At 41.6% G+C, this 22,245-nt stretch overlaps 1 protein-coding gene across 1 annotated transcript in view; it reads right to left on the bottom strand.

Moving 5' to 3' along the window:
* Window positions 1–550: 550 nt before the first annotated feature.
* Window positions 551–22,245, bottom strand: part of ntng2b (netrin g2b) — a gene marked incomplete at both ends in the record, with an annotated part of 95,081 nt that continues 73,386 nt past the window's right edge. The window contains 3 exons of the mRNA XM_080743178.1: window positions 551–771; window positions 4,459–4,593; window positions 6,511–6,678. Coding sequence (XP_080599304.1) covers window positions 551–771; window positions 4,459–4,593; window positions 6,511–6,678 — 524 coding nt within the window. The remainder of the gene's footprint in view (window positions 772–4,458; window positions 4,594–6,510; window positions 6,679–22,245) is intronic.

Here is a 22,245-nt window from a genome sequence, read left to right as displayed (position 1 = left end):
TTATGATTTGTTTCCCCTCTGTCTGCATCCGTTTGTCTCTGAAGTTCGTCCTTTTTCTCCGTCCGATACACTCACATCTGGGTGCATTCTCAGTAACAGTAACAGTCCCGTGAGGTGTGTGTGTGTGCGAGTCTGTGAATGCTGTCTGATTTATACTTGGTCACGCGTTGTGTCGCGCACCGAAAATATCCGATCTACAAGCCACAAGCACGATGTGAGTTAATAGATCGACTATCTTTGGTGCAGGACGCCGCTGCGCAACTTTGTATATCAGGCGTCAATGCGCATATGTGCGTGCATGTGCGTACCGTACGTATGTCTGTGTGCACTCGTGCGAATGTATGTGTGTTGCAAAGTGTTGATAGGGCCCCCCGTTGTTGACTATGATGGCCCTCCTCGTGCAGGGTCACCCTTCACTTAAAATCCACAGACATATGACACCCACACACGCACACACACACACACACACACACACACACACACACACACACACACACACACACACACACACACACACACACTACCCCCTCTGTCACGGGGTGGTGGCAGCTCAGTGTGAAGTTAATGTGGTGAGGAGGGGGGAGAGCAGAAAGCAGAGCAGCAGGGTGGTGGCGGAGAGGCGGAGGAAGGGGGCAGCGCTGCAGGTCTTGCCCCCGCAGCGAGGGTCTTGGCACAGCACCCCCTTAAACTCTGGAGGGCAGATGCACTTCTGGTTCTGGTAGCAGGTTCCTCCGTTCTGGCACAGGAGCAGCTCCTCGTCACAATTGTTAGCTGTGGTGGGGAGATGGAAGAGTAGACATATAGGACAGGGGTTCACAAGCCTTTCCATGTCAAGGACCCCCAAATAGCCATAGCATCTGGCTGCGCCCCCCTACTGTGAAATAGCTTAAAAAAAAGTAGAAGAAAGAGCATAGCTAAGATGGCCAACTTGAAAGTTGTTAAACTCAATAATTAATAGGATTTCAATTTAAATATATTTTTGAAATATACAAATATTTTTATGCTTTTTATTTTTGTTTCATTTTCATCTCCTTTCCAATTAGCCCTCCTGGTGCCCCCTGGCGCTTTGAAAACCACTATAGGAGATTGAGACAGAAGTTGAGGAAAGAATATCCAAATAGTGGACGGGGCCAAAAGAAGGGCAGAGAGGAGTTGGTGAATGAAGAAGACGGGAACAGACAGCAGAAGGGAAATGGAGAGAAGATGCACACTGGCCTCTCATTATTAATTAATTGATACTTTTGATAGCCTAATCGCAATACATTTAGACATTTACAAAAATGTGTTGTGGATCAGTTATTTCCTTTTGACAAATTGTGAGTATGAAATGATTAAATATGGCCTATTTTGGTCATAGATACCTTATTTATTTTGATTGGTGCATGGTGTCAGTCATTGACAGTAATTTCTATGTAAATTTAAGTTATTTGTCATATCTGCCCCTGTGTTTACAAAGTCTAAAAGGCAAACAGAAATGTAATTCTTATGTTCCAATGTTCAATGGAAACACACGGTTAAATCGTAAATCACAATCATTTGTATGACAACATTAATTGTCAAGTAAAATGTGATGATCATGACAGCCCTAGATACGGGGGCATAGTAAGATACATTGTGAGGAGAAACAACAAGATACAGAGCATCAAATTAAGAAACAGTGCGAAGGGAAACAGAGATACAGTGAGAGGAGCAGAATTCAGGGCAAAAAGGAACCTGGTAGAAAAGGAAGACAGAAGAAGTGAAAGAGGCAAGATAAATTCTCCCAGCTTTGCCTCAGGGACAATAACAGGCAACACCTGCCTTTTTGTTACTGCAATCTTTTTCCCTGTCTGTTTTTCTTGAGCAGGCACTTTCTCTGGGTCAAGTTAAAAATCATTGTTTTTAAGGAACTTACGTCCTCACAATATAATTTTTTATAATGTGTTTAGGTAATCTTTATATGAATGAATAACGTCATTAAAAAGCTGTAAAAGTCATTAGGGAAAACAAAGGAGTAGTTACACTGTACAAGAAACTTGACCTAAAAACACTGAGAAACGGTGTCTGTGTCTGTGCCTGGGTGTGTGTGTGTGTGTGTGTGTGTGTGTGTATGAGGGGAGGGTGTAGCATGAGGAGACATACCTAAAATAACTACAGCACCATTGTTACTCAAAGGATAACAAGGTCTTTTTGCATTACTGCATTTAGACTAGGATGTCAAACCTCATGTTATTAATAGTTAACACATAGGCCCTGCACTGCAATAAATAAGGATGTTTTCCAAATACATGCACTCTCACACACACACCCACGTACGTGGGTAGGTGTAAGTGCGTTCTAATAAGAATGTGTATTTGACACACAGGTCCCTGACTGGATGGTAGATGTTAGTGCTAGGTAGGATCTCTGTAATGGGGTTAAGGTGCGACACACTCATCAATTACAGGAGCAGCTGATGCTACTAATGAGCTACATGATCCATTCCCTTGAGGACTAAAGGAAATATTGAGATATGCATGGATTAAGTAGCACAGTACTTCAGCGATGGCTCTGGAGGTCCATAATACTATCTTATCTTTGCACCCCCTCTTCCTGTGATCCGATATTTAGCCGGGTATCACTCCCTCTCCAATTCCTAACTTTAAACACAACGAATACCACTATAGTCGTCGGATTGAATGTCGCCCGGAAATCCTGGGTGCGTTCGGAAATGCGCACTCAACGCACTGGTGTGCCATGTTGTCGTTCGTTTATTTCGGTGCAATTGTTGCGTTGTCGTTCGGAAATCCAGTGCGCTGCGCACCAGGTGTGGGGCTGTTAAGTATGACATCATTTTGTAGGCAGAGGAGAATTTCTGCCCCCAGTTTCCGTGAATCTTTTTACTATTTTTACTATTTACACATTTTTCTTCTCTTTGTTGTTGAAAGGAAAGTGTTAGAATTATACTTTAGTCGTTATTTTTGTCTCGGATCTGTTGAAATAGCGAGGGACAGAAAATGCTCTGGGGGCAGAGTTCTCCTCTGCCTACAAAATGATGTCACGGCTTAAAAGCCCCATACTCAGAAGATGGGGTTTGGTGGTGTGGTGCGTCAGTGCGGTGTTATGATTGGTTGGTTTTCATGGCAGTGTCTCGAACGCTTCTCAGCTGTGAACAATGGAGGAAATTATAGTGAAATGCACCATTTGCGGCTTGATAGGTCCTTTTGGGGTTTATCGTTACACACATCAACGTGTAAACTAACAGCAGGAAGGCCAATGTTATGAATTAAATGACCTTTCAATAGCAACGTTATGTTAGCAACTGCTGCTTTTCAGAAAGTTTACCTTCAGAGTTCAGACTGAAAAAGCGCACAGCTGCTCCTTAACTGGTCGTTCGTAAATAAGCCACACTGAGTGCACTCTACATCGTCACCCACCACTGCACTCACTACACTGACCACACACCTGGTGCGCATTTCCGAACGCACCCCGTTTCCCGGCGACCTTCATTCTGGCGACATTACCGGTTACCAACACAACCTGCCTCTTTTCCTTATAGACAGTTTTAGAAGTAAAATGGGAAATACTCAAGTAAAGTACAAATACTCAAAATTGTACTTAAGTACAGTACTTATGTACATGTAGGCTACAAGTTACTTTCACTACTGTTTACGCCGCAGGTAATGGCGGCGGCATCCTCTACACAGGGTGTCGCTCCCGGAAGTTATTTGGTAACGCCTACTGAGTGGCAAAAATAGCCCATATATCCAAACAGAAAAGTCCTATCTGATTGCATTAAGCGACGTTAAACTCACTTTACCACTCAATTTGCCATTCACTTTATGCATGCACATACGCTCTATTGTAAGCCAAAGTAAAGATTTTTTTTTTAACTGTCCACACAATATCTGTTTATTTCAACCGAAGGTCGCAGTTTACTATGAGAAACGTTACAGCTTGTCCGTGTCCGTCCGTCCGTGTAGACGTGTACACATGTTTACGGTCTATGGGTTTGCCGCTCTGACATCATGCTCTGATGTCACTGTGATGTCAGGGGAACCACTTTACCAGAATGGGTTTGCCACTCTGTCATCACACTCTGGCTTTACTGTGATGTCACACTAACAGAATCCCTTTTATGCCCATAAATGGAGTTCCCTGAAGTCGTCAATATTAATGATGCCCTGTTAGAGAGATCCCTGTGATGCCAGGGGGAACAAATCCCTTTTATGCCCATATATGGAGATCCCTGTGATGCCAGGGGAACAAATCCCCTTATGCCCATATGTGAAGATCCCTGATGTCCACATCCCTGTGGCGCAAGGGCGAGGACGCTTGTCGCCCTGAGGCGTCTTACTAGTCATATTCTACTGTATTTTTGGGGACATTTGGCCCTCACAACTTCAGTACACACACGCACGCACGCACGCAAACACGTACACGCACGCACTCAGCAGCACACACATGATAGATAGACAATAGACATCCTACAATACTTACGGTAACATCCTTGTTTCCAGTAGTATCCAGACAGACAGTCATCACACTTGGGTCCAGTAGCACCGTCTTTACACTGGCAGAATCCGGTACCGTTGCATCGGTCGTGGACAGAACCCAACTGGTTACAGTTACACTCTGGAAAAAGGGACAAATCGGCGTGTGGGTGTATGTACCCGTATTCATTTGTTCAACAACTTTGAATCTGTCCCTATCATGGAAAGATTTCCAAAAATATCAAACATTTAAAATATATACTGTATATATATCAACTTAGATTTCTTTTTTTAAATTTGACCCATTGGGAGCTTGTAGATCGTCTATTTCCGCTATTTGTCATACAAACAAGTATAATACTGTAGGGCTATAACAGGTCACTTATGCAAGTGTGCATATCTGTTCAACATATTCCCACTTGTCACACACTAAGACTTGGTCAGAATCCCCTTGGCATCACTGGGTCAATGCACTGGGTACCCCTTTAGTGTCACTTTTCAACAATAAGGGCAATCCAAGTCATGTGACTGACAAAGGACTGTGCACGTGAACGAGAACAAGGTGGTGTTGGCATAAAAAAAACATTGAAAACATGTTCTCAAAACTATTTAAAACCCGACAGGCACCCTGTCAAGGGCCCTGTGAGGCGTGCCCGGGCGAGGTCATAGCCAAGCGAATATACTCTCAGAGTGCCAAGCGCTCGCTTGACACAAAGCGAGTGCCCGCGCTGAGTGGTGCGGAGCCCGCATCTGCCGACTCAGCCCCGTCCAGTTTGCATACCGATACCCACTGAGGTGGGAATCGGTTTTGATCTGTCCTTGACAATATGGCACGTGAAAGGGTGTCCTCTGTGTCAGCAGCGGATGTGGAAGGTGCCTGACCAAGCGTCAACATAATGAAGTGAGAAAGTGTATGGAGAGTGAGTGAGTGAGCATTCATTGTTTGTGAGGGTTTGTGCGCCAGAGGTGCCGGTGTGATATGTTCCTTTTTTCTCCCCCTGCATGGTGTGCAACTGTGCAGGCCTCATACTGTAAGCTAATGCACTGTAAAATCCATAGAGTTAATTTGAACTCTTAGTACATTCTGGGAGTTACAAAGGGATCAATTCAATCTGAGGATTTTACTGTGTGGGGGCTCATTTGTGCTGACTCCAAGGCATGGTCCTCGTTGTCCTCCAACCGTGCTAGTTTACCCTCCAACCCCCCACAGTCCACCTACAGATGGATCCCAATCAACACCAGATTTTAGCTCCACAGCAAATGGACGGGGAACGACCTCCTACCAAGACATGCCGCTCGCGTACATATGGAAAATGTATGACCTGTGAAACTACACGCGGCCTATAGCGCTGCTGCACGCTCATTGAGAATCATTATCCGCTGAGTACACACATCCTTTTATTTAATTGCTATAAGAAGGATCGTATTGTAACCTCGTGCAGTTTTACACAGAGGCACTGTAACCTTCTACATTGACGGGGTGCGGGGGCTCTGAGCCCAAACGGTCGACCTACAACAAGCTCAAAATGCGTTGTGAGCTTGTAGAACTGCTATTTTCACTATTATTGAAAGTTTCTGGAAAATGTTATTAATATAGCAATTGCATTGATATCAACAACATAAACTCTCTTAGACATAGTGAACTGTTTGGCTCTGTACTCGGACTGCTTTTATCCGACTACACGAAATCCCATTGCCAAAAATATCTACATCTGCTATTTTAACACATACTGAGTGCCGCGCTACAAGCGTGTAGATCTGCTATCTTTTAAAAATCGTGATTTTTTTATTTTTTTTAAGCGAACATTTGTAACTCAACAAATGTTGAGTTACAAATGCAACTCAACAGGGGTCCTTGATGTGAAAAAGTTTGAGAACCAAAAACATGCATTTTTCAGAAAATAGCAGATCTACAAGCTTGCAGCGCGGCACTCGGTGCCGCACTGTGAGCTTGAGTGCCGCGCTGTGAGCTTGTAGATCTGCTATGTTTTAATAGTTAAAACATAAAATAATGGTTAAAGTAATAATGCGTTCCAGGTCTTAATGCGTCCACACTGACCGATGCAGACGCCCTCGTCGTCCAGTTCAGCAGAGGCGTTGCGGAAGTACCCTAGTCTGCAGTGCTGGCAGTTCTGACCTCTGGTGTTGTGCTTGCAACTGACACACGTCACGATGTTCAGGTATTCGATGTAGCTGCAACGGTTGGAGTGACCATAACACTCACAGTCTGCAAGGAGAGAGAGAGAAAGAGTACATTCACAGGTCAACACCTCAGTATTCATTCGACCACTTATTAGACGTGTTTCCCAAACGTTTTAGTCCGCTTTGACCCAATAGAGAAATTAGATATTTGCCCTTGGGACCCAAACTAGTGAAAACAGCAGATCCACAGTTTTCATTAAACCAGTGGTTCCCAAACTTTTTAGCCCGTGTGGGCTAAAATGATGGTTGGTTGATGCCAGGGGAACCAAAGAGTTGTGTTGTTATAATGTACTGTTTGAAGAATTCAAAATTGTCCAACTATTTTCAAGATTACTTTGAAAAAAATCAAGGATTTCTGCCCGTGTTTTTCTGGAGGGTCTAAATAGTTCAATAGACACTATTAGACAGTGACCACTTAAAACCAACTCTCCCTCCATTACATCAACAAGACTGCTGACTATGTTTTACTGTGCCATGCTGACGGGAATTCCACTCTGTATCCCGTATACTCTGTGTGTGCACGCATGTGTGTGTGTGTGTGTGTGTGTGTGTGTGTGTGTGTGTGTGTGTGTGTGTGTGTGTGCGTTTGTGCAATGCATGCATGCTTGTAAATGCTTTCTATAAGCTGCAATCCTGAAGTTATTTTAATGAATAAAAGGACTATGTTAATACGATACAACCACAACTGCACTTTTTGGAGGTGGTCTCCCCCTGCTCTTTGGACGGGATTTAGACACTGGTGTCGGGTAGTAGGACACCTACTGGTTGTCTAGTAGTAGCCTACTGCCTGAAGTTTACAGTACACGATAGATAGATGGACTTTATTGATCCCGAAAGGTATTTCAGTTAAGTGTTAAGTCCAAGCAGGGATTCCATTTGGAAGAGCAGCAGAAGTTTGGTTTCCCACAGGGTAACCTAGGTTCAAATCCTGTGTGGGACATGAAACTTACATCTTTAGTTATGTGAAGATGTCATGCTATAAAAGCTGAAGAGACTTGTTTGTGTAACACCGTGGTGTTAGACTATATACTGGTGTAACTGTCATACTAGGCTAATATTGTCACACCTGTGTAACACTTTAACATTTGTGTAACATTGTAACACTGTGTCTAACACCCTAAATATTTCTTCAACCCATTCTCAAAATGTGATGTCTAACATTATGGAAAAAAAGGTGGAATACCATTATGATGTATGACATCATTAAAATTATGCTTAACCCATTCAGAACGGGTACACATTAGTGTATCATTATTTTATGCTTTAACTATTGAAAAATAGCAGATATACAAGCTCACAGAGTGCCGCGCTGCGAGCTTGTAGATCTGCTATTTTTGAAAAATCGTGAAAATTACAATTTTGACCCGATTCTATAAGTGTCTTTTGAATCCTTCTAAGGTTTTTTGAAAAACCTATGTTTCTATGTCAGCAATCTGGCCAGCCATCGTCAAAGAAAAGGTCCTTTTCACTTAACTGGAGCTCAGTTAGTCTGTTCTTGAGAGACTACTATGTCAGTGGTTCTCAAACCTTTTCATGTGAAGGACCCCCAAAATGATATGTATTTGGCCACGGACCCCCTTCTCAAAACATTTAGTTCCAGGGACCACCCAGAAGCAAAATTTGAGTTACAAATGTTCCCTTTGAAAATACATATATTCAAAGATTTGCACACATTTTCACGACTTTTTCAAAAATAGCAGATCTACAAGCTCGCAGCGCGGCACTCGGTGCCGCGCTGTGAGCTTGTATATCTGCTATTTTTCACTGGTTAAAGCATTCAATAATTCTAGTGCCTAACAGTAAAATCATCAGTAGGATTACTTTGAGAGGGTACAGATGGACCCATGTGGAGACATTTGGTTATATTTGTACACTCTCGGAGTGAGTCAGAGGGGTGTGTGTGTGTGTGTGTGTGTGTGTGTGTGTGTGTGTGTGTGTGTGTGTGTGTGTGTGTGTGTGTGTGTGTGCGTGTGCGTGTGCGCGTGCGTGCGTGCGTGGTGGGCTTGCTCTACATTTCTCGTTTAGATCATCCTGGCGCCTAATTAAGGTTTTATTAAGCTTTAGAAGTCGTGCTTCAAGGCATCACTGTCCTCTAAAGAGGCGTTTACCGGGCATGTTTATGCAAATACACATTTAAATGCACATTAAAAAGTCGGAGTTTAGCTGTTTAATCAGCCGTCACATTATTATTTTATTATTGTTTGGTTGATGATGCCAGCTGAAATATTAATGGGTTGGTTTAAAGGAAGCACCATAAAATGCTGCTCTCAGCACTGAAGGAACCCTGTTAGCAGGGGGGGGAGAGAACCGCCTAATTAAATATAAATGGCCAATTACTCCACAGACAAGAGAGGCAATGGGACATTGTTCCTCAGATTAACGCAAACAGTCAAGATGCTACCTTAAGGAGTATTTATCGCTAGTTAATTGATAACAGCGACAGACGGGTACGGTATATTACGAGAGACAACCTGGGAGAGGCATTGGATGCAGTCATTAAATGAATAATTGACACAGATCTTTCCCAAAACAGATTAACATAATGTCAGAGCTGCCATTTGCATGATGAACAACGGTTTGCATAATCAAGTGTATCGTGTAACATACAAAATTGATGTGTGGTGTTACTTACCTTGATTGTGATGAATTACGCACGTAAAAACAATCAAGCAGAATGACAAGGGGCGGACAGATGCGGAGGAAAACAAAACATGGAAATGGAAAAAAACAGAAAATAAACAAGAGGAATTCCTCCACACTTTCTATACATCTTTTCATTCCATCCATTTAGGTGAGTGGTATCCACACTTTTCATAAATGCCAGAGAGGGTTTTTGAATCCACAAATCTAAGCGCTAGCAAATCAGATGATTTTGAACCGGCATGTCTCTTCACTCCCTGACCTGCTTGTTTTCGGCCTCTTACCTTCAAATTCTTTGTATATGATGCCAAACAACTGTTTGCCCTGGGGCTGTCCTGAGATCAAAAGTTTCAGAAGCCCTTTGGGAGAGGAAGGAATCTTTGTTTAAGAATCAGCACTCAACATTCATCTACCTGCACCTGCGGCGCTGTGCTCAGTCACCCAGCTGGAGCAGGGACACGGTATACAGTCACTGTACAGTATAGCCTCTGGGCAACTATCAATGCTATGGGGAGGTCAGATCTAATCTGCTACTCTATAAGAGGAATGTTGGCTAGATGGAGAGGAGTTTTACTGGACTCTAAAGACCAATTTATGCTACTTGTTTACAGCGTACACCAGTAACTGATTTTCAACACGTGTCTTTGTTGAAAATCGGTTCGTTTCGGTGAGCGACACTGTCGTGCGAAATTAGCTCTAACCACCAAGGGGATGTACAAGCTACAATTGATCCATTTAATGAAAATTATCCTTAACTATTTTATCAGGACCCAAAAGGTGTTCCCACACTGTTGGTGAACAGGATAATCAAAGGAACATTGTGTTGCCTGATATTCTCCACTTAAGCGCATTTTCACATTTAAAAAAAAATAGCACAAATATGGTCTACACGCTCATAATGCAATGCATATATGAGGTTGTAGATTGGCTATTTGAAAATGTTTAAAGTTTAAAAAGAAAGTTGAAAATGAAAAATATTGACTATAATGATGTCCATAAAAGGAATGTGAGGGTTGAAAATGGTTACGAATACGATATTAATTAAGGGAATCGCTTAATGACCAAGGGGAACATTTGGGCCCTGATGTTAAAGAGTTAAGAATCTCTGTACTAAAAAAAACTGTATGTTCTAATTCTACCTTTCCTTTTTTCCTTCTCCTTCTTGTCTTTATCATCCTCATCTTCCGCCTTCACTTTCTTCCTCCCGTGAGGCAGTGTGGTCACCTGACCCATCGTCGGAGTATCTTGGAGCGCCACAGAAGAGCAAGCACTCAGATATGAACATGGTGCACTGTTTTTCACCACCTCCAAATGGACCCTCCATTTGTACACTCTGAGTTAGATTAACTCTGAGAATTTTACAGTGTAGATTGGGGTCCTTAAGACTTTAAAAAATGTGTGCAAGTTGTACACTCTGAGACCCCAGCTCCATTTGAACCCCTGGTGGGCCCCAGAACTAGATGTTGAGAAACAGTGTCACGTTGTGTAGTTTTAGATTGGTCTAGACGCTAGTGACATAAGCTATAAAACATAAGTTAGCTATGAAGCACATGACCGACATTGCAGTTGTTGTAGGCACTTTCCAAAAGCGGAGCGATGACGTAAAAGTTTGTCCTAAATAAAATAGGAGAAAGAAAAAAATATTTACATACCATAGATAGGACTTTTCAATGTGAACCACTTAAACCCTACAGTATACCTTGTTGACTGATATCTCCCTGGGGTCTGTACAAGGCCCCTTACTTTTTACCCTCTGTACCAAAATCTAAAAAAATAAATAGCAGATACAAGCAGCTTGTAGATCTGTTATAAGACAGTGATCTGCTGGTATAAGACAGTGATCTGCTGTATATGACAGTGATCAGCTGATCTTGAGAATAACTTGTAGATCTGCTACTCTTGCCCGATGTTTGACCCAGACGCCATAAGTCGTTAAATCTACATGTCTACAATCTAAATATATTTCTACTGCACGATGTACGTCCTGTCTTTCATTCCTCCAAATGATCTCTCATACCCATTCATCCATCTTATCAAACAATTCTGAATGAAACAGCATCAGAGATAGACTGACAGATGACACTAGCGACCACATTGCCAGACACTTTAGATCTGTATTGTTTTTGTTTTTTTGCAGGGAAAACAACTTGAAGCAGCATGTAATTTTTGCTGACAGAATTTCAGCTTAGAGTTACAGTATATCTTATCCATGGCCTTGCAAGTTGCATCTGTCAGCTGGATGGATGATTCAAGCAGTATGGATGGGGAACATAGGCTCACAATTTCAAATGGCCTGACTTTGACCCCAATTAGGCCCGGTTCCAAAAAGGAATAAGCTTTAAAATCACTGTGCATGCCAGATGCACAATGACCTTTTGCTCTTGGCTGCCGGCTTCCACCTAGTGGTGTAAAATTATATCTACTGTAGGCCTATCTTTAACTTGCCAAACGTTTACATGAAATGATAACACTTCATATAAATCAGATACCTTTTCAATAGCTCATTTTCCCTTCATTCTTTCTCAGACAGGGTTTAGGGCTTTTCTCTAATTTGTCAGTTTCAGATGGGAGTCACACAATTAGTGGCAGCTTTTTGTGCTATAGCCCCTTCACTGAGGTTTACAGAATATAATCTGAGATTATTTGTTATTTGTTCTTCTGTGTAAACTTCACTGATACATTATTTCTGTTTCTTTCTCTCTGTCTTCATCTGACAGTGGCATGCACCCACAGGGGATGAGCCTAAAGCCTGATTAACACTTTGCCGTATGATAGTGTCGGCACACTGCAAATAGATGAATTACAAGATCGCTTCTGCGATGCGTGTCGTGAGCTTGTAGATCGGCTATTTTCGGAGCACAACATCGTTGTACGATGAGTAATCATTTTGATATCAAATTAAGCATTAACCTTGGACTGACCTTGGCTGATCTATGAGAGGATTGAGAAACATCTTCACCACTGTACGCTTTACTGCACTTTTTCTTCAGTCAACATTTTTGTTGTACTGTAGCCTACAATACGGTCCAAAGGTATAAATGAGTCTTTATTCTTGTTTGTCACTTATAGCATTCTTATTCAAATAATTCGAAACTATTCAATGTAATTTGTTTATTTTATACCATTTTTAGAAGCAAGGAAGGGGGACTTATTTGTCTCAATATACAGTATAGTATGTATATTCATTGTATGATCTATACTGAGTTGAAAAGGTATCATCACATGGGATTAGCTCAGTATTCTGGGATTCAGAGTTTTCTTTGCTACTTTTCTAACACTCTCATAGACTCCCAAAGTAACTAACTAGACATAACTTTCACACACATTCAGTTTGTATTACATACTTCATTGTCTCTTCCTCAGCCTACCCCCAACCCCACCCCCGTCCCTCTTTTTTCTCTGTTTGTTCCACTTTCCCAGAGGGCTTTATGCCATTCCCAGGATCCTTTGCTTCAGATTCCGGGGCTATATTGTGCATCAGTTAGACGGCTGCGAAACTAGTTCAGGCGGTGGAGCAAAACTAGAGAAACTGGCTTTGTTATATTAATTTTTTCTACTCTACTACTGTGTGCCATTCACTGCAACGCAATTAGGCCTCAATTAAAATATCAGAGTCAGCTGTGAAGATTATGTGGAAAAACACGGGTGAATCAATCTCATAAGCCGACCGTAACGTGTATGTCGTTGGGGGACTAATGATTAACAGTTCATTGGGGACTACTCCAGTGTGTGGGTGTATCGGTACGCTCTCCCCTTGAGGTGTTTGTGCGTCGGCTGTGTGTGTCTTCCCGGTTGTTCTTCATAGAGGGTCATGCTGCTAGCATCTTGCCCCCCCGCGGAGCCCCCCCTCCCCTCAGGCTATCTCCCGCCCACTGGTTCTCCCCTCATCCCCTGGGCTCCAGTGAGACAGGATGCCAACAGCTGTTCTCACAGCTCCCTGGACCATTTCACACGACTGGCATCATGCCATCATTACGTCGCAGCAAAGTGTAACCCCGCCTACATCCACTCACGTCTGACTCTGGCCCCACTCTGTCACATCCTCACACAAACGTGTGTGTGCACGAACACGCACGCACACGCACGCACGCACGCACGCACGCGCACACGCGCACACACACACACACACACACACACACACACACACACACACACACACACACACATGCTCATGCTCACATGTGCTCTCCCCCACCTCTCTTTGGGGAGAGCACAGCTCTGAATCCAGGGTGTTTCGCAGGCTGATGTAGCACAGCAGAGAGCATAAATGCATTTAATCTCCGTTACCCACGCTGCCTTGGGGGTGAGAGAGATTCACACTGCTCCTGGCATTAATCTCAATCAGCTCAACTTGTAGTGTCTGACACCAGACACTGGCAGACAGACCACTCGGGTTCCCCTCTTGCTCTGTTCTTTTTCGAGGAGGTATGTGAGGTGAGAGTGTGTGTGAGTGCATGTGTGCACATGTGTTTGTGTCGTTTGTCTGCTTATTTTTTCCTGTAACTCGGTGTGTGGCACCCAATTTTACTGGGTGACAAAATAGCTTGACTTCATCTCAATAATCACATTGTGTTTGTGTTGCTGTTTGATTCGTATTGAATGTTTAATGTACATTACGTTTAGGCAATAATTCAAAAGGCTGTGGTACAGACTTAAAATAATATTGTATTAGATCACGTCTCACAGCCTCAAGTGTATTATTGCTTTTAGAACATGGTTGCCAACAACAAACACCCATCATTTTAACCATCAACATTAGTGTACGGTAGCAATGGGTTATTGTGATTAAACAATGTTCCAATCTACTTCCAATTCCACCACAATTGTTTGTAGGTAATGCACCTACTCTTAATATCATTATGTGCTCATCATCTCTTTCTGTTAAGTGTTCTACAACAATACCACCCATAGACACACATGTCATTATCTTGCATAGTCTGACAGGGTAAATGGGGGGGATTCGTTTTTGGCCTGCTCCTAATTTTGTCTCTTTCTCACATTACCTCCTGCTGTCTCTGTTTCACTGGGTTCCGGTGCCAGTGGCTCCACAGGGAGCACATGTCTCTGAACTGTACAGAAATCACATCAAGTCATTTAGGACCTCCACTACCCCAGCCTTCCACTGCTAACACCCATCTACCCCTCCCCTTTCTCCTCAGTCCACTATCTCCCTCTCCCCTACATTAACTCGATTTCTGTGTCATTATCTAAATTGAACGCTCAGCCCTGACATCTGATATTATGTTGTGTAATGTAACATTATGGCAGGATGTATAGTATAACAGCATTGTTATGCAGGTTTGCCTCCAAAAATCGACAATTTTATGGAGCGAGCCATGCCATAAGATCAACTGAACACGATAAATAATATGCATTGAATTGATTATTCTATTTTCTAGGGGCTACATTATGTTTACTGTTATCTAGAGATGGGGGCGTGGCTTACCTTTTCTGTCGATAAGCTTGGGTTCTGAAGACTGTGTTTTAACCAGGGTTGGAATGGTGGGAGGGCGCTCAGTCAGAAATACTGACACTTCTTCTGTTATAGGTAAGGGCAATTCAGATTCTTTAATGATTGGTGGGGACGGTTCTGAATTTTCATTTATTTCTGGTGGCGGTTCAGCATCTTCAATGATCGGTGGAGAAGGTTCCGAATCTTCAGTGATTGGTGCAGATGGTTCAGAGTCTTCAGTGATTGGTGGAGACAGTTCAGACTTTTCATAGATTGGTTCATTTGGTTCAGAATCGTCAGTAATTTGTGGAGACAGTTCAGACTTTTCAGTGATTGGTTCATTTGGTTCAGAGTCTTCAGTGATTGGTGGAGAGAGTTCAGACTTTTCATTGATTGGTTCATTTGGTTCAAAATTGTCAGTGATTGGTGGAGACAGTTCAGACTTTTCATTGATTGGTTCATTTTGTTCAGAATCTTCAGTTATTGGTTCAGATGGTTCAGAGTCTTCAGTGATTGATGCAGATGGTTCAGAGTCTTCAGTGATTGGTGGAGACAGTTCAGACTTTTCATAGATTGGTTCATTTGGTTCAGAATTGTCAGTGATTGGTGGAGACAGTTCAGACTTTTCAATGATTGGTTCATTTGATTCAGAATCTTCAATGATTGGTGGAGACAGTTCAGACTTTTCATTCCTTGGTTCATTTGATTCAGAATCTTCAGTGATTGGTGCAGCTCGTTCAGAATCTTCAGTGATTGGTGCAGCTCGTTCAGAATCTTCAGTGATTGGTGCAGCTCGTTCAGAATCTTCAGTGATTGGTGGAGCTCGCCCAGAATCTTCAGTGATTGATGCAGATGGTTCAGAGTCTTCAGTGATTGGTGGAGACAGTTCAGACTTTTTATTGATTGGTTCATTTGGTTTAGAATCTTCAGTGATTGGTGGAGATGGTTTAAATTCTTCAGTAATTGGTTCATTTGATTTAGAATCTTCAGTGATTGGTTCATTTGCTTCAGAATCTTCAGTGATTGGTTCATTGGGTTCAGAATCTTCAGTGAATGGTTCATTTGGTTCAGAATCTTCAGTGTTTGGTGGAGATGGTTCAGCATCTTTAGTGATTGTTGGGGATGGTTCAGAAGTGTCTATGATTGGTTCATTTGGTTCAGAATCTTCAGTGATTGGTGGAGATGGTTCAGCATCTTCAGTGATTGTTGGGGATGGTTCAGAAGTTTCTATGATTGGTTCATTTGGTTCAGAATCTTCAGTGATTGCTTCATTTGGTTCAGAATCTTCAGTGATTGGTTCATTTGGTTCAGAATATTCATTGATTGATGGAGACAGTTCTGAATTTTCAGTGATTGGCTCATTTAGTTCAGAAACTTCAGTGATTGGTTCATTTGGTTCAGAATCTTTAGTGATTGGTGGAAGTGGTTCAGAAACTTCAGTGATTGGTGGAGACAATTCAGAATCTTTGTTTGGTGGGGATGGTTCAGATTCTTCAGTCATTGGTTCATTTGATTCAGAATCTTCAGTGATTGGTGGAGACGGTTCAGAATCTTCAGTGATTGGTTCATTTGATTCAGAATCTTCTGTGATTGGTGGAGACGGTTCAGAATCTTCAGTGATTGGTTCATTTGATTCAGAATCTTCAGTGATTGGTGGAGACAGTTCAGAATATTCAGTGATTGGTTCATTTGATTCAGAATCTTCAGTGATTGGTGCAGATGGTTCCAATTCTTCAGTGATAGGCTCAAGAGGTGTGGACTGCTGTGTGGGTTGGATTAGATCTGACTCTTGGGTGAATGGGTCTGGAAGTGTGAATTCCTCTGTTGGCACCTGTGTTATTAAAAGCCCTTGCTCCTCTAATGAAGTGAATGTGAAAGAGGGCAGAGAATCTGTTGTAACAGGAAGTGTCATGGATTCCAAAGGAATATCCAACACAATGATGGTGGTCGGAGTGGAGAGAATCTCGTTTAATTGGGATGTGGTCTCTGAATCATCAACAGCAGTCTGTGGTGGTAGAGAGCTGATGTCTCTGGTGTCAGTTGTAGAGAAAGGCTCTTGGAGACAGAGAGTGTGAATACAATGAGCAATGAGTAGTCTAAAGCATTAGCATAAGAGATGCTGCCTCAGATTGCTTATCCAAAGAAAACCTAGATTTCTATAACATGGCACACACTCACACAAATATGCATCTGCGTCCAAAATGTGAGAGCACACAAGGAAAGTGTGATTCCACACTGCTGAAATAGGCAAAAGTCAAAAGCTATTTCTTAACTCTCTCAGTGCTGTAAAACAACACAATTATGATTTAGCCCAATACAATGGCAATTAAATTTGACACTTTTGTTGAGTTAAAATGGAAATGATGGAATCTGCCAGTTTTATTATTCTAATTTTACACTTGCTGAACTAACAGCAAGTGTTAAGTATCTGTTGTGTGCATGTCCATGTGTATATTTTATGAAGCTAGCCACAGACTAGTGCTACAATCATTAGCCTAATTAGCTTTTGATGCTATGCACTTCTAGATACTAGTGTGTGTGTATATATAGTATTTATAGTATACTTTTTTTTGCTAATGACTACGGCTACGACTACTACTACCACTATGTTTATTAGAGCAGTGGTTCTCAACCTTCGGGTAATTTGGGGATTACATTATTTAATTTGGGGATTACATTATTTTGGGGGTCCCCAGATGATTAACTTAATGTGAAACATTGTTTTCTCAATCAACAGTAAACAAACCAACATAAAGTTTAAGTGTGTGACAATTTAAGAACTTTTTAATACCTCTAAAATGACAAATTAAACATTGGCCAAATTGTTAAATATATAATACCCAGTTAAAATATGATTATTTTGGGGGTCGGGCCTGAAAAGGTTGAGAACCACTGTATTAGAGCCTACCTGAAGTACCATCAAGAGGTCGAGGAGATACAGAGGTGAACTCTGAACCTCTTATTGTAGAAGTTGAGCTGGTGAAGCTAGTGGACTCTATGAAGGACAGGGGGGTATAGAGTCTTAGCATGGTTGTGAGCCATTGCATATTCTTATAACATTTGCCTTTATGCATGCATAGATTAATTCATAAATGAACTGTAACACAAACTTACACAAGCTAGCATATACAGTGTTGGCCTACTTACAGACACACACCTAGTTCAGCTAAACTTTCAGGTGCAAGACCACATCATGAAACTTGAGACTATTTATTTGTCTTCACATGCTCTCTGTCTCTCTCTCTCTCTCTCTCTCTCTCTCTCTCTCGCACAACGCACGCACACACACACACACACACACACACACACACACACACACACACACACACACACACACACACATGCGCGTACACACACACACACACACACACACACACACACACACACACACACACACACACACACACACACACACACACACACACACAGCCCCTTTGGTGTTTCATAACCAAATGCATTTGCATATAATGAGATAATTTCTCTCCTGCATTAATGTAGGCAAAATCAAAGATAACAATAACATCTAATACCACCTGTCAGTCTCGGCATTCCTGTCATCTATTACTAGATATTACTAGAGCGCTAGACAGTGATTTAGCCGGGCTCTAATGATGTCATTGTGATTCAGGGACAGTTAACGTTTGCCAAGAACACCTAATGATGCTGGGCTGAGTGACAGGCATGCATGGTGTTAATGGTTCACATGATTTTCCAGACATGAACCATTCCGTTTAGTATTTATGACAAGCAACAGAGTGGAATGAGGATGAAATGCACACAAATGGACCTGTACGAGTCCCGTAAGCGCTCATTCCGGTCATCTTTTACACTATCTGAGTTTAAACCACTTAAACCCAATGCTATACTTTGTCATTATGATGGTGTCTTGTATGTCCAAAATGATTATTTTTTTTCAGGAAATGGAAAGAAATAACCTGTGTTCCAATGGTTATTATTTAGTCACAAACTATTTGTTAATACTTTTCATTGGTTAAATATGTTTAAAAAAATCCTACCCAGTGGGAGTGAGCAGTGCCTTAGTCTATACCATACCATAATATCATTTCAAACACTTCAAGTACTGATACAGAGTAGACAGACATACAGACATACACGCTGGTCAGTTGTTGGAGCGGTTGGCACCGCTCAGACAACACGGGCAGACTTCACTTTCATTCCGGTGTCCCTATTTTGGGCACGTTGAAAATGTACAAACATTTTCAAAATTGTGAAGAAATAGTGAAAATAGACAATTTACATTGATCACAAGACGTTGAGCTTGTATATATGCTATTGTTGATACATTTTGATGACACTTTAAATAGGACAAAGTATAAAATAGGGTATTCATTTCTGAAACAAATAAAAATGTGTAATACAGTACAAGGTTTCTGCCTGACAGCGACAATATAATGTCATCATGTTATTAGACAGGCACTATGAGTGATGAGGGCCTTGCATGAGCATACACTATTCTCTCTGTTTGTCATTGTGTGCAGTGCTTCTAGGGGTCAGGGTTTAATCCCATTTGACCTACAAAGACTCGCCGGGATTAGATTTTGGATGAGGAGAGTGGTCAGATCGGGATCATGATGGTTGGACGGAGGCGACGTATCGTAGGGGGGTTTAGGATTTGGGTTCTCTGACCACCCGCCCCCCCTTTCTCTCTCCCCAACTGCCCAGATGACCATCTGACAGTGGTGGGAAAAGCACTCACATATTTTATTCAAGTAAAAGTATCAATACTGCAAAAAAATCCGGAATTCAAAATGTACCAAAAGTAAAAGTACAAAATGTTTGAAAATAGCAGATCTACAAGCTCACGATGCGTTGTGAGCTTGTAGATCGACTATTTTCAAATAGCCAAGGTATAAAATAGGGCTAAAGTGGTTTATGTATGTTTTATAATAATAATGTAATTTATATCTGAAAAGTAACGAGTACGAACGTTTTCAAATACTGTACATGTAGTGGGGTAAAAGTACAATATATGCATCCGAGATGTAGAGGAGTAGAGGTACCAGTAAAAGTATTGGAAATTGGAAATACTCAAGTAAAGTGCAAATACTTCAAAACTGTACTTAAAGGATTAAGGATCTTCATATAATAGGTCCTCACTAATGTTCATAATAAAATATACTCGGTCCAAGTCTCTTAGGAGAGCTGTGGGAAGTTCAGAAATCCATAGTCCAATGTGTTCGTGTCTGCTTCCACACAACTTGATAGATGCAGCATATGCATCAATGGAGAATCCAAGCTAATAGAAAATGCAGGCTTTCTTTCCTGAAAAGTTGCAATGTTAAAGTGGAAGCTGTTGTTCTCGCGATAATAAAAAATCAAAAATATTTTTTCAAAAATATTGTTTAAAAAAAATCTGTCAAATGATGATGTCACAAGACTATGGATTTCTGAACTTCCCACAGCTCTCCTAAGAGACTTAACTGAGTAGATTTTTTTTTTTTTTTGCAATTTTATTATGAACATTAGTGAGGACCTATTATAATTATGAAGACAGGTTGAAAAGTGTTGAAGTTCTCCTTTAAGTACAGTACTTAAGTAAATGTACTTAGTTACTTTACACCACTGCCATCCGACCAATGGGCAGAGGGCTCCACGTGCGGCTCAGAGTCTCTCGCCAGGGGAGCGCTAATCCTCATCTGAGCATGCTCAGTGAACTACACACGACAACGCGACTACAACATGCTCTATTTAAAGGGTTTGCTGAGGCGGCACTTTCTACAGTAATGACCTCATCATTAATCACCATTAATCCAACAGTAAACAACACGACAACCCCCCACACTGGATATCTAAACATGGCACGCGTGGAGAGACTTTCCCAAAGTCTCCGTGACTGTGAGAAAAGAAGATGAGATTTGATAATGTGTCCAATCATCGTACCCCCTTTGGGGTATTCTTTCTTTGTCACAGTAAATCGTGGCTGTCGGGTGGAAACCTTGTATGTCCAAAACCGTTCATTTTGTATCTATCATTTTTCACAACGCCTCACGACGCAAGGCGTTGTGTGCTTGTAGATCTGCTATTTTCACTAGTTTTGTGCATTGTTGTATTATGAAGCAGGGCTTTCTTTACTTTACTAAGAAAAAACATACAAATTTGAAATTTGGAGATCTGCCGGACAGTGACGATATACAGTATTTGCACATTATGTGAAATTTGTCCTCTGCATTTACCCATCCTAATTATTAGGAACAGAGGGTTCTATTAATACAGTGCCCTGGGAGCAGTTAGGGGTTAAAGGAGTAGTTCACCCCCAAAATAACTTTTCTTTTCTAATGATTACTCACGCAATGGGGACTTGGGGAGTTCAATAATACTTTCTGGTTTTTGTTGCATTACTAAGACAATAATTTGATTACAATGAATTTACCCCTAACACCTTTTGTGTATTTCTTTTGTGTATTTTTTTTTTGTCTTAGAAATGCTACAAATACAAGAGAATGATTATCTCCATGGCGTGAGTAATCAATAGGGAAAAAAAGTCATTTTGGGGGTGAACTACTCCTTTAAGTGTTTGCTCAGGATCACTTCAGCACATAGATTGGATGGCCCGGGGAGTGATTCCCAGAAGGCCTCTGTGCCTATATTCAGCTACGGGCGCCCCCATACCCATGTCCATATAAATGCCCAACATCCACACTGAGACTTAACCCACTTAACCCTCAGGCCTAGAATTATTGAATGCTTTAACTATTGAAAAATAGCAGATATACAAGCTCACAGCGCGGCACCGAGTGCCGCGCTGCGAGCTTGTAGATCTGCTATTTTTGAAAAAGTTGTGAAAATGTCTGCAAATCTTTGAATATATGTATTTTTAAAGCGAACGTTCGACTCAAATTTTGCTTCTGGGTGGTCCCCGGAACTAAATATTTGGAGATGGGGGTCCGTGGCCAAATACATATCATTTTGGGGGTCCTTCACATGAAAAGGTTTGAGAACCACTAACATAGTAGTCTCTCAAGAACAGACTAAGGCTGAGCTCCAGTTAAGTGAAAAGGACCCTTTCTTTGATGATGGCTAGCCAGATTGCTGACATAGAAACATTGGTTTTTCAAAAAACCTTAGAAGGATTCAAAAGACACTTATAGAATCGGGTCAAAATTCTAATTTTCACAATTTTTCAAAAATAGCAGATCTACAAGCTCGCAGCGCGGCACTCGGTGCCGCGCTGTGAGCTCGTATATCTGCTATTTTTCAATAGTTAAAGCATAAAATAATGATACACAATAATGTGTACCCGTTCTAAATGGGTCAAATTAATGCTATGTCACATGATAAGTTGCTCCTCAAACGACCTTTGTTAAACTTTCATATAACAAAGTATAAAAGAGTCGTCTTAACGTTGCTTCTGCGCCGTCTACAGATTCTAAACAGCAGCGGGTGTAGAAAATACCCACAATGCTAAATTAAAGGGGAGCTCATGCAGTGTGAATGATGTTATGAATTTGGGTCGCTGACAGTAATAATAGAGTAATTGAC

Source organism: Nannobrachium achirus (assembly GCF_963921795.1).
Source record: "Nannobrachium achirus genome assembly, chromosome: 15".
NCBI classification, from domain to species: domain Eukaryota; kingdom Metazoa; phylum Chordata; class Actinopteri; order Myctophiformes; family Myctophidae; genus Nannobrachium; species Nannobrachium achirus.
Note: the sequence above shows the minus strand (reverse complement) of the source record. Positions and strands in the feature narration are given on the sequence as shown.